This window comes from Erpetoichthys calabaricus, chromosome 4, assembly GCF_900747795.2.
Source record: "Erpetoichthys calabaricus chromosome 4, fErpCal1.3, whole genome shotgun sequence".
NCBI lineage: Eukaryota > Metazoa > Chordata > Cladistia > Polypteriformes > Polypteridae > Erpetoichthys > Erpetoichthys calabaricus.
In genome coordinates this window covers 117,325,577-117,346,892 of record NC_041397.2, presented here as the reverse complement: position 1 = coordinate 117,346,892, position 21,316 = coordinate 117,325,577, and the positions used below count along the sequence as shown (strand labels likewise).

Sequence of the window (21,316 nt, the reverse complement as noted above, 5' to 3'; positions counted from 1 at the left end):
ACACTTGTGTAATATACTGTATATGCCCAGGCGTAAAGCCCATCCTCATTTGTTGAATGCTTGATTTATCTTTTCGTCATCATGAGAGAGGGATAGGGCATGGGAAAAAAAAACACTTTACATAGGATTCCATACAGTGTTTGAAGTAGAAACAAATAAATGGCAGTGCTGTCTCTTGTTGTTTGTTTCCTGTTGCCCTCACAATGCTGTTCAAATTTAAGTTTTTAGTTGGAGTTTTGACCTTGTTATTATCTCTTTATTACATTGGGGTAGAGAAGGGGGGTTTGTGGCCCTTGGGGTTTCTAATGTGCTGTTCAAAGTATATCATGAAGATATTTGAATTGGCTGAGCAATGTTTTATTAGATGGGCAGACTGCTAAAGCTGGGACATTTTAATATTCTTCAGTTATTTATGAAGACGCATAGCCTGAAATCGAGTCTGTCGTTGACAATGGGACATCTGGTCACCCTAGTAAATTATAGTGTCTGTGAAATAGGAAATCATAAACAGCAGATAGTGGAGTTGTAAGGCTGGTTTAGTGTAAGGTAAAATCTAAGAAAATATTTTTTTGCTCTCTGCACTGTGGCTTTCACCTCACAGGGTACTACATTCATATCTAGAAAGACTTTGTTTTCTGTGCTTGCATTTTATACTTTTACAGTTAGGAAAATCATTTAACTTATCTGTTTTGAGTTAAAGCATCCAGAGGACTGAGCTGCTGATGCACTGCTTCTCTTCATTTTGCACTCAAGCCGCTGGGAAGACTTCATAAAGCAGAAATATTTTGCTGATGTAGAGGTTTCCCTGGGCCTGGCCATCCCGATTTGCCAATAGAGGATTGCCATCCCACACGTGGGCAAGTAGCCGGTGACAATGACTTACCCACACACACAGTCCACTGATGTTTCATTAACTTGTATCAGGGCTCTAATTTACCATCAGTAGTGGCTATCAGAGGTGACAAAACAGGAAAATATACAATTGGTCTAAGTGCTTTCAAGGTAAAATTGAAACTGTACATTAATTCTTAGACGTAGTCACACAGAATGTTTCTCTGTTTTAAGTTAGACAAGCTCAGAAATTCGCCAATGCTTTTCAATGGGATATTTTGAAATTTTAAAACTGTGTACAGTACAATCTGTTTAAAACATCTCAGTTAAAATTGAACTCTCTTGACAAATTTCCTTGTAGAGTAAGTGTGCTATATTTCAACAAAATTAGTTAACAGAGGGCCAAGTTGTGTTATGCAGAAAGGTAGACAGACAGACAGACAGATGGACATGAGCTATCACAATAAGTGCTTGGCACCTAAAAACAATAGAAGTAACAAATGTACTGCACATAAATAAAATAATAGGAGTAGATCTGATGGGAGAGAAGCAGCACAGGGTTCAGAGTCCAGACACTCAAGGGGTAAAAGCTGTTGCAGAATCTGTCAGAAATGGTTCAGATGCTACAGAACCTTTTGCCATATGGAAGTTGGCCAAGAGACCAATGTGAGGTGTGGCGGGTATACTTCACTGTAATGTAGGCTTATGGATGCAATGATTGGACAGTATGGGCCTTCCTTAAATCAACAGTCATCTCTTTCATCTTATCCACATTAAAGAGACATATTGTTGTACTTGCATCTTTCCACCCATCATTGTATCTCCATTCTGCAAGCTGACTCATGCCCTTTGTTAATGAGACCAATCACTATTATGTCATCATAAATCTTAATGATAGTGCAAGAGCAGAATGCAGCTGCACAGTCATAAGTTAGCAGGCTGATTATGCAGCTTTGGGTGGAACCAGTGCTCATCTTGATGGTGCTGGAGATGATGTTTCCAACACAGGCTCTCTGGGATCTATCTATCAGAAAGTCCAGAATCCAGTTACACATGGAAGTGTTATAGCCTAGCAGACTTATTAATGTTGAGACACAACTGCCTGTGGTACACTCTTCATCCTCTCTTTCACTGGCAAACGTTTTGACATTTTTTTGGACCCAGACACAGAATATTGGGATACTGGGAATATAAGAATACTGAACATAAATAAGAATATGATACAAATATTGAAAGTATTCCCTGTGAACTTTCAGAAAGACAGTTTACAATTAATGAAGGACTGCGGTATGGTTAAGTAGTAAAATCAGCAGTATATGAATGCACAGAGCTTGAAACATTTGCAAAACAACAGGAAAACTGAATAAGCTATATAAATAATAGTTTTGCCCATCCATTAATGCAAAGCAAGTAGTAGTGAAACAAAAATACAACCTCTCTTCCTCTTTTTGGCGGCATGTGCCATCATAATGACATGTTAAAATAAATCTAAATTACACTATATGGAATGCGGACAGTCCTGGAAATTATTGAGTTCAGCTGTTTCAGCCCCACCCATTGTTAACAGGTACTTAAAATCAATCACAGAGCCATGGAATCTCCATTGACATAAATTGGAGGTAGAATGGAATGGTCATAGTGCATAAAAATTGCAATAATCCTTGGTTGCATTACTCATAACATAGTTCCAAACTGCCTCTGGAAGCAACGTTAGCACAAGGAATGGATTTTCATGTCCAAGCATTTGCATGCAAGCCTAAGATTACTATGCAAAATGCCAAGAGTGGTGTAAAGAATGCCACCATTGGACACTGGAGTGGCTGAAAAGTCTTATTCTGTAGTGGTCTATCACGTTTCACTATCCTCCAGTCTGATGGACAAATCTGGGTTTGGTGTATGCCAGGAGAATACAACCTGCATAGTGCTGTTTTGTTCTGGGTGGAGCTCTACATTACGCTACTTTCCCCTTTTGTATTATTAATATGTAGCCTTTGTCAGAATGCCTCAAATCCCATAGACTTACCACTGTTTATAAGGTATTGTACTTTATAACTTCTCCCCACCTTACCTTCTACATCTATAACCTCAGGCAATTACATAGAGTAAAAGGACAAGCAGGAGTTAAGTTACAACTTTAATATTAATATTAATTCATTAATAATAATAACTTTAATATTAGTATTATTGATAATATTCATAAATTATTAACAATAAGCAAAGTACATTTGAATATTAGCAACCATATAACCTCATAAATTCTGATGTGTAATTTCAGGCATCACACAGACTTGTTCGTTACTTAAAATGTCTCTAGTTAAGGCATCATTTTTGATCAGCTTTCTTCAGAACAGGCCACATGCCTGTCTTAATATGGCTGCTGAGTTGTGCTCCTCATGGCAATGGTGTGAGAGAGAGATGCTTCTTCATGGTGGTGGTGCAAGAGAGAGGGAGGGGTAAAGCCAGCACATTTATAGATTCTCTGTCCAAACCCTACGGCCAATAGTGTGTACCTAATGAATTCTGATTTAAAACCAAATAGGCAACTTTAGACCAATTGAATTCTGGCGCGACACAACGGTTTCACACCTGCCCCCAACACCATTTGTTAAGATGAAGCTTGCCAGCTAGGTAGTTGGCCTCCATGCGAGGGCTGATTGAGAGAGTCCTGCAGAGAACTACTTGCTAAACTGGCTTAGGCACTTCCTCCAACCCTGTCATAAAATTACAAAGACTCAGTCCTAAAGACTGGGTTGGGGTGGGAAGGGTTTTAACCATCAAACCATTGCTGTTCTTATCAATAATCTATACACAATTTCACAGCACAACAAATGCCTACTGTAAAGTTGGGTGGAGGAGTCTCATCTCATCCAACCATAAGCTTCTTAGGCTAAATGGGCATAAATTCTCAAAGACACACTCCAAAATCTTGTGTAAAGCTTATCTTATAACAGAGGAGTCTGTTAAGGCTGCAAAGGTAGGGTCGACTTGATATTATTGGCCATGGTTTTGGAATGGGTGTCCAACAAGTTCATATAAGGGCAATGGTTAGGTATCCACAAACTTTTGGCCATTTAGTGTATTTTGAATAATGCAGAAAAAATGGAATTTTGTCCCTTAGTATAAACACTGCCAAAGTAATGTTAGTTTTTACCATAGAGTTTGGGAAGTGATTGTAAAACAAAAGAGGTGATATAAGAATCTGTGAATCTGAAACTGAGTCATTTGTATTTTTTAATTCTTTTATTTGCATTCTCCGTCTCTAGTATTGAAAACCAAATTAACATTTAGATATAATCTCTAAATAAATTTCAAGTATGCAGTTCAGCTTTTAAGATAACTGAAACTCATTTCAAGATTATCTCAAAATCTTTTTATGTATATTTCAAGGCATCTGCAATACATTTTAAGGAATTCATAGTGTAATAGTAAAATGTAGTGCTAGAGAGTAAAACAATCAAGAGAAGTACCTAAGGCAGCAAGGGTCTATGAGATGATGTATCAGAATAAATTTAAATACGGTATGTTCATATTGGCTTCAGAGGTAACTTGTGAAACTGGATTTTATGTTAGTAAATAGCCCAAAGATAAAAGGTACATATAACATGAGAATGTTTCAAGCCTTTGGGACCTGTACTATTTGTAATGTATATTAGTGATATTGATTTTGCTATAGTTAGTAAAGCTGGCGATTTTGCAGATGACACAAACATTGGGGAAAAGGAAATAGTAAAGAGGTAGCATGAAAAAACACAAAATGACCTGGACAGTCCTCATAACTGGACACACTTGGAAAATTAAATGTACACAACTATAAAGTGGTACACGCAGGCAAAAGAAAGATTAATTATAAAAATAGGTGGCACAAAAGTGCGCAGTATCAATTAACAAGGCTAACAAAATTAGGTAATACAGTAAAAAGCTTTAAATATAAATCAAGAAATGTTACACTTATACTCTGATACACGCTAGACAGACAGCATTTGAAATATTATGTGTAGTTTTGGTCAGCAGAACAAAAAAAAGACTTTAGAAGGGAAGAACAACTAAGTCTACCTCAGATTTAAGGATAATGTTCTAATCTGACAGGTTAAAGAAATTAAATCTTTTTGTTCACACTTATAAATGGTTAGGTGGGTATTTAATCTAAACCTTTGAAAGGCATTGATAATATGGAATTCTTTTAGTTAAAGAGTGGACTATGTACTCAACAATAATAGTGGAAATAGAGGGGAAGTCCATCCATCCATTATCCAACCCGCTATATCCTAACTACAGGGTCACGGGGGTCTGCTGGAGCCAATCCCAGCCAACACAGGGCGCAAGGCAGGAAACAAACCCCAGGCAGGGCACCAGCCCACCGTGGAATAGAGGGGAAGTGCACTGAATATTCTAGGAAACATTTCTTCCATAAAAAAAGTGATGAGAATCTAGAACAAATCACAACACCATGACACCTTTGCTATTATTTTATCAAGCCTCATCAACTAATCTCAGATTCTTTGTCTGACTGTGTATGTGTTTTATCATATTTACCTGTAAATCATAACTGATGAGAACATTTTTCATACCTACTTCTATTTGTAGGATGATTACTTATGATTCAAATACTCATGCAGCTTTTTAAATTGAAAAGCATTCTGTTCTACTCCTGTACATTCTACATCAGGGGTGTCCAACTCTGGTCCTGGTGGGCTGCAGTGGCTGCAGATATTCATTGTAACTATCTTCTTAGTTAGTGAGATGTTTTTGAATCATTAACTTGTTTTGCCTTAGTTTTAATTGACGTGACTCAGACCCCTTAGTGGTTTCTTTTTCCTTAATGAGCAGCCAAACAATAATGAGACACAAAACAAGCCGCCACATGACCAGCTAACCTGAAAATAAACAAAAGAGAAGGTGAAGGTCTCGGTCATGTTGGTCTGCTCTGGTCACCAAAACATCTTGACAGTGGTTTTAGTAAAAAACAGAAAGTCAAGAGTCTGCTGTGGCAGAATGAGAACAGCAACAAGTCATGATAGTCAATAATGACTTTAATTAACAGCAAGAATTGGCTTCTCATTAAGAAACTGGTTGGAGTGAAATTGGCTGGAGTTTGATGTTCCAATTTAGCTGATCATCTGTTGGCTCATTTCATATCTCATTTCTGTTTGGCTGCCATTTAATGAAGAAGTGAATCAATTCAGAGAACTGAATCCTTAAAAACAGGGCTATTAAAATGAAGGGAAAAGGAGTTAATTAGCTGTGAAAACTGATCACTGATTAGGAAAAGGGTTAGAATGAAAACCTGCAGCCACTGCGGCCCTCCAGACCCAGAGTTGGACACCCCGTTCTAGATCCTATAAACCTGTAGTACAGGACCCCAGGGGATGCAGGTTTTAGTCTTACTAATTCTAATTAACTCAGTCTAATTCCGTCTTTTCTATTTATTTAACCATGTATATATGACTTTGGTCCCAATGTTTTTGAAATAATCCATAAATTACTAACTGGGTCAAATCATTGTTTTTTAGAATTTAAAATGTACAGTATTTATGTGTTTTATTCTGCAGGATGAATAGGTTTCTGATCATCCATGTTAGGATTCTGTTCTGTTAGAAATGTATTGGTTTGATAGTGTTTGGTAATAAGCACACAAAGAAATGACACCAGTTCCCTTTTGCATTCATTGCCATTTGCACCTGTTTCTGTTCTTCTCTTTAGCAGTCACTATTTCCATTCACAAAATCTAGTTAATTGGGCAAAAAAAAATATTAAAGGAAAAAAATCTAAAAAAAATCTCTTGACTATTAATAGGAATGGCAAAAATATAGGTAAATTGCAGTGACATTTTGATCAAAGAATGAGAGCAGGAAAAGGCCAGTTAATTAAAAAAAAAAAGTAGTTCAGTTAAAACTGGAAATGAGTTTCTGCTTCTGTAATTGCTTGGAACAATAACCTATATCCTGGGACAGAGCTTAAAAACCAATGGTGTAGACCAGCAAGCTCTCAGCACAGCTTCTCCCTGCTGATCAGCCCAAAAAGGCTTAGGCTGATTTTCAGATCGGTCTCCTGATCTATATTGCATATCTAAGCTCCAACAGTGAACCCATTTAAATTGCCTTTCAGATCACCCCGACTAAGATGAATGTTTCTTAATTCTTATATTGTTGTCTTATTAATACAAATTAGTAATCAGTAAAGACTATTTGACTTCAGTGTGTTACACCTGAACATTCCTACAGTATGAATTCCATTCCTTCCATGCACTAATAATCCTGTATCAGTTGTGCCTAACTGAGGTTTTTGTCCAGACTTACCACTTTTAAGAAATTCATCTTCTAAACTTTGCTTGGTATCAATTGTTGTATTTTTAGGATTCTTATTGTGTGTTTTATGTGATATTCACTGTAAAATTTACTTCCGCCATTATAACCAAAACATTGACTTTTTTGACAAAGATTATTTTCTGAAATTATATTATTTTTGATATATTCTTGCAGACTTCATGAAGTTTTAATGGATCTTCAACATCAACAGTTGCAGCAGCTAGCTGACTGGTTAGGAGCAACGGAAGCAAGAATAAACAAAATGGAGATAGAGCTACTGGGCCCTGATCTGGAGGACGTTAAACATCAAGTGGAAAAACATAAAGTTAGTTTTATTTAGTTAATTATTCATTTCTTGCTTTTTAAACATTTTTTTCTACTGGTGTATTGTCCATGGTTGGTTACAGTGGCAATAGTTTAGTCTCTGGTCCGCTCAAACCTGATATTAATCTGGTTTCAGAATGTCTTACTTCATTATGTATAGTTTATTGTTTTGTTATGATTAGTTTTATTATTTTATTATCTTATGCAATGTCTGTGATTAAAATTAGATAATGACAATATGCATTTACTTGTGATTGGTCCTGCAAATGACAGAAGTGATGTCCATAGTACATTATGTGTTCATTTTGAAGTGTAATATCAAATATTTTCACTTTCTCTTTCTTCTTTCGGCTTCTCCTTTTAGGGGTTGCCACAGCGGATCATCTTCTTCCATATCTTTCTGTCCTCTGCATCTTGTTCTGTTACACCCATCACCTGCATGTCCTCTCTCACCACATCCATAAACCTTCTCTTAGGCCTTCCTCTTTTTCTCTTGCCCGGTAGCTCTATCCTTAGCATCCTTGTCCCAATACACTCAGCATCTCTCCTCTGCACATGTCCAAAACAACGCAATCTCGCCTCTCTGACTTTGTCTCCCAACCATCCAACCTGACCTGACCCTCTAATGTACTCATTTCTAATCCTGTCCATCCTCATCACACCCAATGCAAATCTTAGCATCTTTAACTCTGCCACCTCCAGCTCTGTCTCCTGATTTCTGGTCAGTGCCACCGTCTCCAACCCATATAACATAGCTGGTCTCACTACTATCCCTTTCACTCTTGCTGATATCCATCTGTCACAAATCACTCCTGACACTCTTCTCCACCCATTCCACCCTGCCTGCACTCTCTTTTTCACCCCTCTTCCACAATTCCCATTCTCTGTACTGTCCTTGCATCCTCACCATTCCACTGACCTCCCTCTCATTTACACACATGTATTCTGTCTTGTTCCTACTGACCTTCATTCCTCTCCTCTCTGGAGCATATCTCCACCTCTCCGGGGTCTCCTCAACCTGCTCCCTACTATTGCTACAGATCACAATGTCATCAGCAAACATCATAGTCCACGGGGACTCCTGTCTAATCTCGTCTGTCAACCTGTCCATCACCATTGCAAATAAGAAAGGGCTCAGAGCCGATCCCTGATGTAATCCCACCTCCACCTTGAATGCATCCGTCACTCCTACTGCAGACCTCACCACTGTCACACTTCCCTCGTCCATATCCTGTACAACTCTTACATACTTCTCTGCCACTCCCAACTTCCTCATACAATACCACAACTCCTCTCGAGGCACTCTGTCATATGCTTTCTCCAGGTCCACAAAGACGCAATGCAACTCCTTCTGGCCTTCTCTATACTTCTCCATCAACACACTCAGAGAAAACATTGCATCTGTGGTGCTCTTTCTTGGCAGGAAATCATACTGCTGCTTACTAATTATCACCTCATTTCTTAACCTAGCTTTCACTACTCTTTCTCATAACTTCATGCTGTGGCTCATCAATTTTATCCCCCTATAGTTACTACAGTCCTGCACATCCCCCTTATTCTTAAATATCGGCACCAGTACACTTCTTCTCCACTCCTCAGGCATCCTCTCACTTTCCAAGATTCCATTAAACAATCTGGTTAAAAACTCCACTGCCATCTCTCCTAAACACCTCCATGCTTCCACAGGTATGTCATCTGGACCAATGGCTTTTCCATTTTTCATCCTCTTCATAGCTGTCTTTACTTCCTCCTTGCTAATCCGTTGCACTTCCTGATTCACTATCTCCACATCATCCAATCTCTTCTCTCTCTTGTTCTCTTCATTCATAAGCCTCTCAAAGTACTCTTTCCATCTACTCAACACACTCTCCTCGCTTGTGAGTATGTTTCTGTCTTTATTCTTTATTACCCTAACCTGCTGCACATCTTTTCCAGCTTGGTCTCTCTGTCTAGCCAATCCGTACAGGTCCTTTTCTCCCTCCTTAGTGTCCAACCTCTCTTACAACTCATCATATACTTTTTCTTTAGCCTTCGCCACCTTTCTCTTTACCTTGCACCTTATCTCCTTGTACTCTTGTCTACTTTCTGCATCTCTCTGACTATCCCACTTCTTCTTTGCCATCCTCTTTCTCTGTATACTCTCCTGCACTTCCCCATTCCACCACCAGGTTTCCTTTTCCTCCTTCCTCTGTCCAGATGTCACACCAAGCACCTTTCTTGCTGTCACCCTTACTACATCTGCTGTAGTTTCCCAGCTGTCTGGTAATTCTTCACTACCACCCAGTGCCTGTCTCACCTTCTCCCTAAACTCAACCTTGCAGTCTTCCTTTTTCAACTTCCACCATTTGATCCTTGGCTCTGCCCTCACTCTCTTCCTCTTCTTGATCTGCAACGTCATCCTACAGACCACCATCCTATGCTGCTTAACTACACTTTCCCCTGCCACTACTTTGAAGTCTTCAATCTCCTTCAGATTGACTCTTCTGCATAGGATGTAATCTACCTGTGTGCATCTTCTTCCACTTTTGTACGTCACCCTGTGTTCCTCCCTCTTCTTAAAATATGTATTCACCACAGCCATGTCCATCCTTTTGGCAAAATCCACTATACTCTGACCTTCTTCATTCCTCTCCTTGACATCATACCCACCCATCACCTCCTCGTCTCCTCTGTTCCTTTCACCACCATGTCCATGAAGAAACACACTGGTTTGTGCGTCCCTTGTGGCTGGGTTAATATTAAATATTTTCACTACTCTTATAAAACTTTACTCTTATCTTACTTTTTTAAAAACGGAGGTTGGAGCTGGAGAAGCTAGATTGTCAGTCACTTTTTCAAGACACTGTACATTCAAAAAACAAAAGAATTCAAAGGTCTCACCCTTACTGTGATTGTTTTCTTTAGTGACTTTTTCACAGTTTTTTTTATTAAAATTATTTTTTCTCAGGGTAGCAGCATTTTCGTTCTCTTAAGTATCCAGTTTGTAATTTTAACCACATCACTCCATAGACTTGTACATATTATATTAGTACCAGTTATACTGTGCTATTTTTGGTCAGGGAGCCTCAGGCGGACATGAATGTAAGACTGACTGAAAGTTAATTCCTGTGAATTTGGGAATGTAGAGTGAGCAAACAATCCCTCTGCATTTGTTGGAAGTAAGATATAAGTTATAGTGAAAGCAGTTATAGTGAATGGTCATTACCAACTGCAACAATAGGTGTTAGAAGTGCCTCAGAGAGGCCAGAAAATATTGCTATTGCATTGTTGGAATTCTCTGTTTTGTCTTTGATTAAAACTGTCAGCCTGCCAGAACTTGATATATGATTCAGTTCCTTAAGCTAGTTAATACAGTTATACATTGTGATATACAGCACATGATATTACTATAAATATCCATTTGAAATCTTTTGTATATTTGACTCCACATCAAAACATATCTTATATTAAAGTATTCAGGCTTCCATTAACAAATTAATTTTACTACACACTTGCAATGTTCTACGGACCCCAATGGTAAAATAGTATAAATTTGACTTAACACATATAAACTATATAAGTGAATATTACGGGACTTCTCCACTTGCTTCACATTTGCATACAGGATATGCATCCTCTACACTTGCAGGCACAAAGCTACTTTCTGATCACCCATTTGTGTGATTATGCATGTGTAGGTATGCATATATATATAATATAAATGAATATAGTATAGATAGTATATAGGGGGTGCCAGAGAGCCCCAAACCACAGACACAGTAAAGCACCACATGTTGATATATATATATGAATAAAAAAAAAAAATATATACAGTTATATCCCAAGGGACCCCTACAGGGCTGGACTTCTGGCCTCCATTGCCCTAACACTCCTGTGGATGTCCCGACTAGGTTCTCATGTGAGGACCACTGCCACCTAGTGCATGGGGGATAGAACCACTCCCAAGTTCCAGCTTCTGCTGGTCCATCCATTATTTTATTACCAGCTGGGCATCTTTCTGTCCAGCCAGCCAATCCATCCAACGTTCCTCTCGGGCCTCCTGTCTAGGTAATAACCCATGCTCATCCCTGGAAGGTATGCCCATCCTTATCCCACTATATATATCTGCCAAACAATACAAAGAGTACACAACATGTGATTCGTCCTTATTATGGCTTGTAAGGTGTACGCACTTTTACATCCCCTTGTATTGTTTGGCAGATATTGTAACACATATCTATGATCCGCTTCTCACAACTGAGAGGACATGGCGGATGTTTGTCAACTGCCCGACCAACCACAAGTGTTACCTGTTAGGTAACCACCCAAATAATCAGATTGTGACTCAGATCTAAGAATATATAATAAAAAAGACTTTATGACCAACACCTTTGGAACCCCACCTTACTAATCCACCCCTCCAAACCCCTTAAACCCCCCCCCCCCCCCCCAAAATCCCATCCTTCATCATTTATATATTGCCTTTAATTCCTGTATGTTTAATCATTTTCGTCTAATGATGACACTTGGCAAGTTGTTGAAAGCTTAGAAATAAAAAACTATTTTAAGATACGTGACTTATATATATACTGTAAGAAATCCTTACCAGAATAGTGGAGGCTGTTATATCCACAATGGTGTGCCAACCCTATATTAATGTCCATGGTTGTGTAATGGGATGTCCAACAAGCTCATATAGGTGTGATGGTGTATAGGTGTATAGTATGTGTGCAGTGGAAAGGTTTCTGTCTTTCCAATCCTATTCTGGCTTTCATCTGCCATGTACCATCTTGGAGGCGGCCTCCTGACATCATGTCAACTAGGGACCTCTCCACAATATATTTTAAATTTTTTTTTTCCTATTTGTAATACCATTCTCCTTTTCCGTATATGATACACGAGTTGCACTCCTCTCATTTGTACTACTGAAAATGTACAAGTGAAAAATATGTGCAGAAATGGGTTCAAACACAGGGTTCAGCATAGATTGACTTTACCTCACCATATTTTTATCTTTTTAATTCTAAGTCTTCCCAAGCCTTTTGTTATGATATTAGTAATATTTTCCCCTTCATGATCTGTTCGTCCAAAAGTTTTACATTTGGTTGTCTTTACAGTGCTGGTGCAGTGCTGTAAGGCCACCCAACTCTCGACATGTTATTGTTTATCTGTAAATTAAAGAATAACTAAATAAAAATAGATGTGCTTTAAAATAGTTTTGCTTAAAAGCTGACTATCTTAATCATGTAATACAACTTCAAATTTGTATATTTTTTACTGTAGAGCAAACTATGATCATATCTAGTCATGATACTCTATATTACTACAACATCCATTTTTTGTTATGGGTTGTAAAAAGGGTTTTACATTCAACGGTTTATTATTTGAATTGAGTTTAAACTGATTTTCATTTAGCAATTGAGGTACTAGTGGTCAGTATTATAAGATCTTTTTAAGCTGAGCATATTTTGTGTTGACTCTTTTCTTTTGCTATACACATTTGAAAAAATAATGTAGGTTTTAATAATAATATTGCATTTTAGCTACTTCAAGAAGATCTAGAAACTGAACAAGTGCGGGTGAACTCTTTGACTCACATGGTGGTAGTAGTCGATGAGAGCAGTGGAGACAGTGCCACAGCTGCCCTGGAGGAGAAACTGCAGGTAAGATATTTGCAAAAATGCAAGCATTGAGTGTTTTCACATGATATATTAAACAGTTCATAGCTCTGTTGCAGTTATTTCAACCTTAAACTGTATTTTTCCTGCCAACCATCGTTAGTTTTCCAGTTAACCCTAGAAGCAACATGCATCTAAATCCATTTATTCTCACTAACAGTTCTTCATCAATTGATGAATTACACATAAAAATGTGGATTGTTTGTTTGGTTTATTGTTCTCTGATGCCATTTTTGAAGTACTACACACTTTTTTGTATCTATAAGGACTTGCCTTTAGCAGATTGAGACTTGTACTTACAGTATCTCCAAACAAAATGTGTCCTAACTTTGTTAGGTGAATTTCACCTATTTCACACACATTTGTTTTAGTGGATATGCTTAACACTGCTTTATACTGACCACAGAATACTGGCGTCTACAAAATAAATTCCCTGAAGAGGTCTTACATTTGGGTCTGGAAAGTGACCACAGAATGCTATGAAATACCAATTTCTGGAATATCCCTTTATCCTACATAAACCTGTGTAAATGAGATCTCTAAACATTGATAGCTTGAGTAGTGTATAAAGCATGGTGTTTGAATATTTTAGAAATCCAGGCCGGGTTGAAGCCTGGGGGTTGGGAGAGTGACTGATGGTTCAAGAAGCAGGGCTGGAGGACGTGAACGAGGTGATGCATGAGAAATCAGCAGTTTTGTGGGTTTTTTTTTTGGTTGATTAATGGCATCTCTCAGGGCCATAACAATAAGAGATGCATAGACAATTGTAAATAATTCAAGTCCAAAGTCATTCGTTTAGCTTTTACAATCGTATATTTTTTTTTGACTGTACCAGTAACCTGTTCTGTGACCCTTTCTTTGTCCTTCTCTGCTTCTTCTTTTTTCGAAACTGACACGTTGATGTCGCTACAATATTCCATCCATCCATCCATTTTCCAACCTGCTGAATCCGAACACAGGGTCACGGGGGTCTGCTGGAGCCAATCCCAGCCAACACAGGGCACAAGGCAGGAACCAATCCTGGGCAGGGTGCCAACCCACCGCAGGACACACACAAACACACCCACATACCAAGCACACACTAGGGCCAATTTAGAATCACCAATCCACCTAACCTGCATGTCTTTGGACTGTGGGAGGAAACCGGAGCTCCCAGAGGAAACCCACGCAGACACGGGGAGAACATGCAAACTCCACGCAGGGAGGACCCGGGAAGCGAACCCGGGTCCCCAAGTCACCCAACTGCGAGGCAGCAGCGCTACCCACTGCGCCACCGTGCCGCCCCGCTACAATATTAATTTATAATTAATAAGTTGGGACAGTAGTATAGTTGTTAGTGTTGGTGTTTCACCATTACAGAGGCCTGGAATCAAGTAGAATTTTTATGCTCCACTCCTCCTGTATCCATGTAAGTATTCTATGGAGTCTCCCATTTTTTACCCATATTCCTTAGATGTTCTGATTAGAGTGATTTTAATTTGCCTACTGTGAGTGATTCTGATTGTGCTGTGCAGTTGAGTGGCATCCTGTCCAGGACTGCTTCTTTCCATATATATGATATACTGTACGTTAAAAATGACTTCAACAATCCTGTACTGAAATAAATGAATCTGAAAATTAAATGAATGAGCCTTATTGTGATCACAATGATCCTCTCTATTATTTGATTATACTGTAACTTTACATGTGTCATGTAGACTTATTTTTCTGAATCTTTAAAAATGAAGGAAATATAAAATCCAGTATTTTGAAGCATCATTTGTGCTGCTTGTAGTTAATTCAGCTTAAATATCAAATACTTAATTTATGTTTAACATGATTATATTTAATAGTGGGCTCTTAAGCTTATGACAATAAAGGCATATTATTATAATTTCTCATGCTTGTGGAAATGACTAAATTATTTTCTGTACCAAAATAGAGACTAAATTGACAGGTGAATAGATTCATGCAATAAGCATAATCTTATCCACTGAAGTTAAGGGATATTTAGTGTTTTTCCCATATCTGTAAACTATATTATTCTTCCAAGACAGATCACTTACTCCCTCAGATACAGACATTACAATTTGTTGTGCATTTTGTTTGTCTACTGAGCAGATATCTGGTCTGTTTAGATATCATGATAATGGAAGTTAAACAATTGCAGAATGCATTCTTTGTGGCAGCTACATTACTGGTTATAAACGTTCCAGAGAAGTACTTGTATTCAAGAGTGACTGTGAGCTGTAATAACAGGACGGCAACTGCATGATAAAAAGAGAAAGGCACATTTAACCTATCAATGTGAAAGCCTTTCCTGGTAAATTTTCCCTTTGCATTGAGGATTATCAGTCATGAAAGATGCAATGAAGGAATGCACTGTGACCTTTTCATTCCTTTCTTTGTAGAATACTTTATCTTACCACAATTTTTAATCAATAGCATTTAACTGATCATATCACTAAATTCCTAGATTCTATATTCTATTAATATACTTCTTCAGCTTCATATATTTTTGATTCTGAACCTCACTTCTTTGTCTCTTCTGTCATGTCCTTTAATATTCAGCAGTAAAGATCCATGGATCATTCAGTTCTGATATTGCTAAACTGCAAGGAATGATACAAGTGGTAAGGCCTGAGGTTGCTAGAAGTTAATATTGCTGTTATGGTTCTTAATCTTGAGGTGTGTAGGGTTGACAGTTGTGGGGTACGTCCTTGCCTCTCCACTACTTTATCCTAAATTTCATATAGGACTTATTATACTCCACAGGGCTTGATTTAGGTGGGATGGAGTTAGTTTGTTCCAGTTAATTATTAGTGTTAATGATTACTGATTCATTTCTATTATGTGTTTTTCTTTCTGTTTTCTCCTTTCTAACTGGGACTACTAATTTGTTATTCATCTATAACTCTGTTCTTTAATGTTGTTATGGCTGATTCCCAATAAAAATTTGATTGCAAAAACAACCACAACTGGTCAGATCTACTGTATATTTAAATACCAATACAATATAAAGGGATTTTATTACCTAGCTAAATGTGCTTTGTATTCTATATTCCAGAAATTTCAGCAATATTTAAGAGCAAAGATAAAAACAGCATGTGTCTGGTTCCTTTGACCAATCTGATTGGTCAGTTTTGCTTTGGTAAGGCGATCGACATAGGAAGTGATGGGCAAAAGACTTTGAGAAACACAAGGAGTATAGGTGTGGGAGGCGCACTGATAGTCGGCAGAAAGTACAGTATTCACAAGAATACGGATGATGTTTTCATGTAGGACAATGAAGGCCCTTTTACCTTTGGTGCTGAGCAAACAGAAGGTGACTAGAAATGAGAGTTTGAGAATAACAGGGTGTATGGGAATATGCTCAAGAGAGGGAGAGCCAGGCAAAAAAGTTCAGACACATGAAGATACCAAGGAAAGGTGTACAATGAATACAAAGGGCAAGAAATATCAACCAGTTTTCATTTTCCTCTATTACAGTGTGGCTAGCACATCACAAAGTCAATTCAAGGCAGATGAAACACACGTAACATAGGAGGTTTTCTAGATATTCTTGATTTTGCAAGCTTTAGTTTAGTGATTAACTTTTGGAATTTAAGCATGGAATCACAGTTACTTTGCCTTTGCTCTAATGAGTGGCCTTGGGTGAGAGAATGGCAGAACCATTATGTTCAAGGCTTTTACTAGCAATTTAGTCAAGACATGTAAAAACTATAAGTTTACCTGAAACAGACATGACTTCTTATTACACTATAACAATCAGGCATGAGAAAGCAAGTCTTTAGCTGGCTTTTTAGTAGCTATTTAGAGTTATACAATAATTTAATTTGGCACACATTTACTGTAACAGTTGTACTATACCAAGCATTTAAAGATGATATGTGGCGCTGTATGATGTTGTGTTTAATTGCTGTGAGTGTAAGTGAAGAAGTTTGCTTGCAGTGTCTTTGCCATGTCGTCCTTTGTCAGTGGTGTGGAAACTAACTTTATTCACTCTCTGCCATGTCTTCTGCCACCTAGTATGAAAAAGCATTTCTGTCAAGAGTTTTGAAATTCTCTTGTTGAAGCATAGCTTCTTCTGCTAGACAGGGCTCAGTCAGTAGCACAGAGCTTCACCTTGAACGAGTGGATGTTACAGCTAGGTTAGTGTGTTTAGCACCAAGTCCCTATGACAACTAGCTTATGGGCCCAAAGAAAGTGATTTCTTGTCTTAAAAAGACAGAGACTCAATTTCCTGCTCCAAAGAGACAGAAGAGGTGTATATATCTAGTTTTAAGGGAAGGTGTAGACCCTGGTGATTAGATCAAGATTCCTTTAAGTTACAGATCAAGTGCCTGCTTATAGGTGGGTTGTTTTGTCCACTAGAGTGAGAATGTTTTATCTTATGGTTACAAGTTTAGAGTGAATTATTGTTTTAGGCTATTTTTTGTCAAAAGCAATATGTGTAGACATGTCAGTTCATATTTGATTAACATTTCTTCTTATTAGATTAAACTCAGAAAGCAAGCTGGTTGCATTTTAACCAATTACTTTAATGCTAATTTTTAGTATTCACTCAAACATAAAATACTTGAAGGGATTATCAGAGTTTGTTTCAATTCTGAATGCTGCTTATTCATACCCTCAACTCTGGGGCATTTCTTCAGATCATGTCAGTGATCATGTGATTTTTTACGCAAAAGTCAGGATTTATAAAACATGAACTTGGTGTGAAAGTTGGTTTATCATTATAACAAATTTCTTTTTTTTATTTTATTAATTTTAATTAAAAGCACATAACAATCCATACAACCAAATCACACTTAACAAAAGCAAAATTCAAGCCAATAGCAAATTTTGACCAGCTGTAAGTCCTACACAGACCTTCTTGGTGTTGCCATTTTAACATCTCCAGATGGCAGGACAATGAAGTGAACAGGAAATCTCATTCCATTGCACATTTCAAGGATGCATCTGTCTCATTTCGATGTTCTTGAACTCATTGTATAACAGTTAAGTGATATATAGCTGTCTTCAGTGTTGGTAATAACGCATAATGCATACACTAAATTTGAATTACTTTAGTGTGTAGCCTCTCTCCTTTGTCTATAAGAAGGGTGTGTTGTGTGTTGTACAACATACAGTAACTGACAAAGGCAGTGTTAGCTCTGTTGGAGGATATCACAAATTGCAGGCTATTACGGATTACAATGATTTTTTCGCTAATGATGAATACTGGCTTATAAGCCAATTTAGACTTCCCAGGGCCATCTTCTTAATGTTGTGTGCTGAACTGAAGCTCACTGTACAGAAACCATCATACAGAAATCACACAATCCCTCTGTCTTTTACAGGTTTTAACAACCAAATTGTATTAGGCGATAGCTGTTAACTATTCTAACTGGTCTGTATAGGATGATATAATTAAGGTGCTTCCCAGATTCATCCAATTTCCTTTTGGTCAGGATGAACATGTGAAGATTAAAATGCAATTTTTAGCAATTGCTGATTTTCCTAGTGTAACCAGCCTGCACACATATTGTGATAAAGGCAGCATGAAATAATTAATTTCCTTTTGTAAACAGAAAGCACTTTCATTCAGTTAATATACAACTAATATGTGATGCTCAAAATTGTCTGACTAATATTGTTGTGAGTTGACCCAGCTAAACACACAATTCCATTATTTACCAAATAGTGTGTGAAGCAGATGCCAGGGTCATAATGTGTGTGATGGTTCTTGGCAAGTAATCCTAATTGATGGGATTGCAATTAAGTTTAGTACCTTACAGACAACTTGTATTTCTTTCATGTGATAGTGGGTATACAGGCAGTCCCCAGGTTACATACGAGATAGGGACTGTAGGTTTGTACTTAAGTTGAATTTGTATATAAGTCGGAACAGGGACATTATTTTAATAAATGCTATTGTTGACAGACTGTAACCAAGTGCTCTGCCAATGAATGATGGAGTTTTACCTCTCTCTGACTTTTTTATTATTTCTACTTTATTTTCAATGGTGATGGTTTTTCTCTTCTTTACTGCATCACCAACACTTGCATCAGATTTGTGTTTCAGAGACATTCTTGAAGGGTGAAGATAAAAGGTTAAGATGAGCTCATCTGCATAGCGCTATACAGTACATGCTATCACAGCATTAAGGCACCTGTCAACACGTCTGATGTACTGACAAGAGACAACTTCCCGCTATGTGCGTAACAGTACAAGCAGGCATGCTATTGAGAATGCTGCTGGAGTATGTGAATTTGTGAATTTCCCCTTGGGATTAATGAAGTATCTATCTATCTATCTATCTATCTATCTATCTATCTATCTATCTATCTATCTATCTATCTATCTATCTATCTATCTATCTATCTATCTATCTATCTATCTATCTATCTATCTATCTATCTATCTATCTATCTATCTATCTATCTATCTATCTATCTATCTATCTATCTATCTATCTATCTATCTATCTACAGCGTCCGCCCACCGAGAACGAACACAGTGCGGCCAAAGGCGGGTAGTGAATCGCCCAACCCCAATTCAACAGGCAGCCATCCGAGGAACACTACAATGCTACCCCCCGCCACCCCCGTTCAGCCACAACCGGGTCACTGCTTGCAGCATTACCAGCCGTGTGTGCTGGGCAGACAGTGAAACGCCCCCCTCCACTCCATTCAGCCTGCGTCCAGTCAGAAGCAGTAGCTGCGGTGGCGTAGTGGGCGGGCAGCGAACCATCGTCCTGCACACGTGCGGTAGCTGTTGCCCCGGTGACTATGGACCACGGGTCACCGCTTGCCGCCAGGAGTCGCCCAAGGGACACCACACTGCGCAAGCAGTGAAATTGTCCCCCTCCAGCCACTGCTTGCAGCATCCCCAGGCCGAAGATGATGGAGGGGCAGTAACTGAGGCGCATGTGTCGCAGCTGCGTCCTCGTTCGTAAGTCGTAGGTCGGATGTCTGTAAACTGGGGACTACCTGTACTGCAAGAAAGGAGGTATAATGAAAGGCACTCTTGAACATGATCTGTGATAGAATCAATATTTATATAACAATAATAGTATAACTTGCTTTCTAGGTCTCCTTGCATACAGGTGTCTGCTAAGTAAAGAATTATAATAATAGAATAGACCGTTGGTTCATTAAAAGGTAGATTGTGGTGTTTGGACTCGTAAAGCAGCACACTGCTGTAGAGCCCCTGAAAGGTTTGTCCCATTGTGATGGCTTGTGCACCATTGCACAACACAGTGCAGAAAAGGGACTGCATCTACCACCGGAGACAGACCAAGATGACAATTAGACATCGATACAATACAATTCAATGTCAATTAAAGACATTTCAATGTTGTACATCGAATGTAAAGAGACTTCTATGTATTACAGCATTGACATGTACTTGGCAAAATGATTATACTCTTTTTACAAGTTCAATAAGAAAGTTGTTGTGTCATTCCATGTCAAATTAACCGATTTTCCAGAAATCCCACATACTTCAGTCTCAAGAAATTCTGAAAAAAATGCGAGGTGTACTCATGTTACCTAGGAGACACCCTGTAAAATTATTTTGATGTAAGATCAATACTTGCCAAGATACAGCCAATTTTGTGAGTGGAGAGGAGTGGAGTGTTAAATTTAACAGCTTAATGCACTGTGGGGATGTCCAGACTTACTTTTCTTATGTGAATCTTTCAGTTTTATTTTCCATTCAAAACATGACTCTGTTAATAATCGCACTTCTGTGCATGCGGCCTGCACCAATTCAGGCTGTGTACTGGCGGCAGTCTGGGCACTGCTTGATGGTACATTGCTATTGCTCTTTCCACTCAGTGCCTGTCACTTGCTCACAACTTTTATTTATGACTGACGCAGACAGACCATTAAAAAGAATGCTTTTTTGGCTCTCCACTTCAGTCAGTATTATCTCAAGTTCGTATTCACTTAAATTTAGTTTTTTGCCTTTTTTCCTCTGTTCTTCCATGGTTTGTAGTAAAGATGTCACTCAGGAACGTGGCAAGATTTATATGGTGATTAGATCATGAATATTCAAAAAAGGCCTCTCTATGCTATATATAGTTAATGACAGACAGTGACGGGAAATGGCTAAAACCATGTGGTCACACACATAGTTTTACTTTTAGTATGAAATCTAAGAAAAATGTTATACAGGAAGTCCCAAGGGCTTCAGTTTAGTCTTCAAAACTGAACAGGAAAACCCTTTGTCAG

At 38.3% G+C, this 21,316-nt stretch overlaps 1 protein-coding gene across 12 annotated transcripts in view; it reads left to right on the top strand.

Annotated features, from left to right (window-relative positions):
* The window catches only part of dmd (dystrophin), a 2,688,357-nt gene that overhangs the window by 895,042 nt on the left and 1,771,999 nt on the right, over window positions 1-21,316 (top strand). For all 12 annotated transcript variants that reach the window (XM_051926236.1, XM_051926244.1, XM_051926242.1 and 9 more), the window contains 2 exons: window positions 7,311-7,461; window positions 12,983-13,102. In XM_051926236.1, coding sequence (XP_051782196.1) covers window positions 7,311-7,461; window positions 12,983-13,102 — 271 coding nt within the window. The remainder of the gene's footprint in view (window positions 1-7,310; window positions 7,462-12,982; window positions 13,103-21,316) is intronic.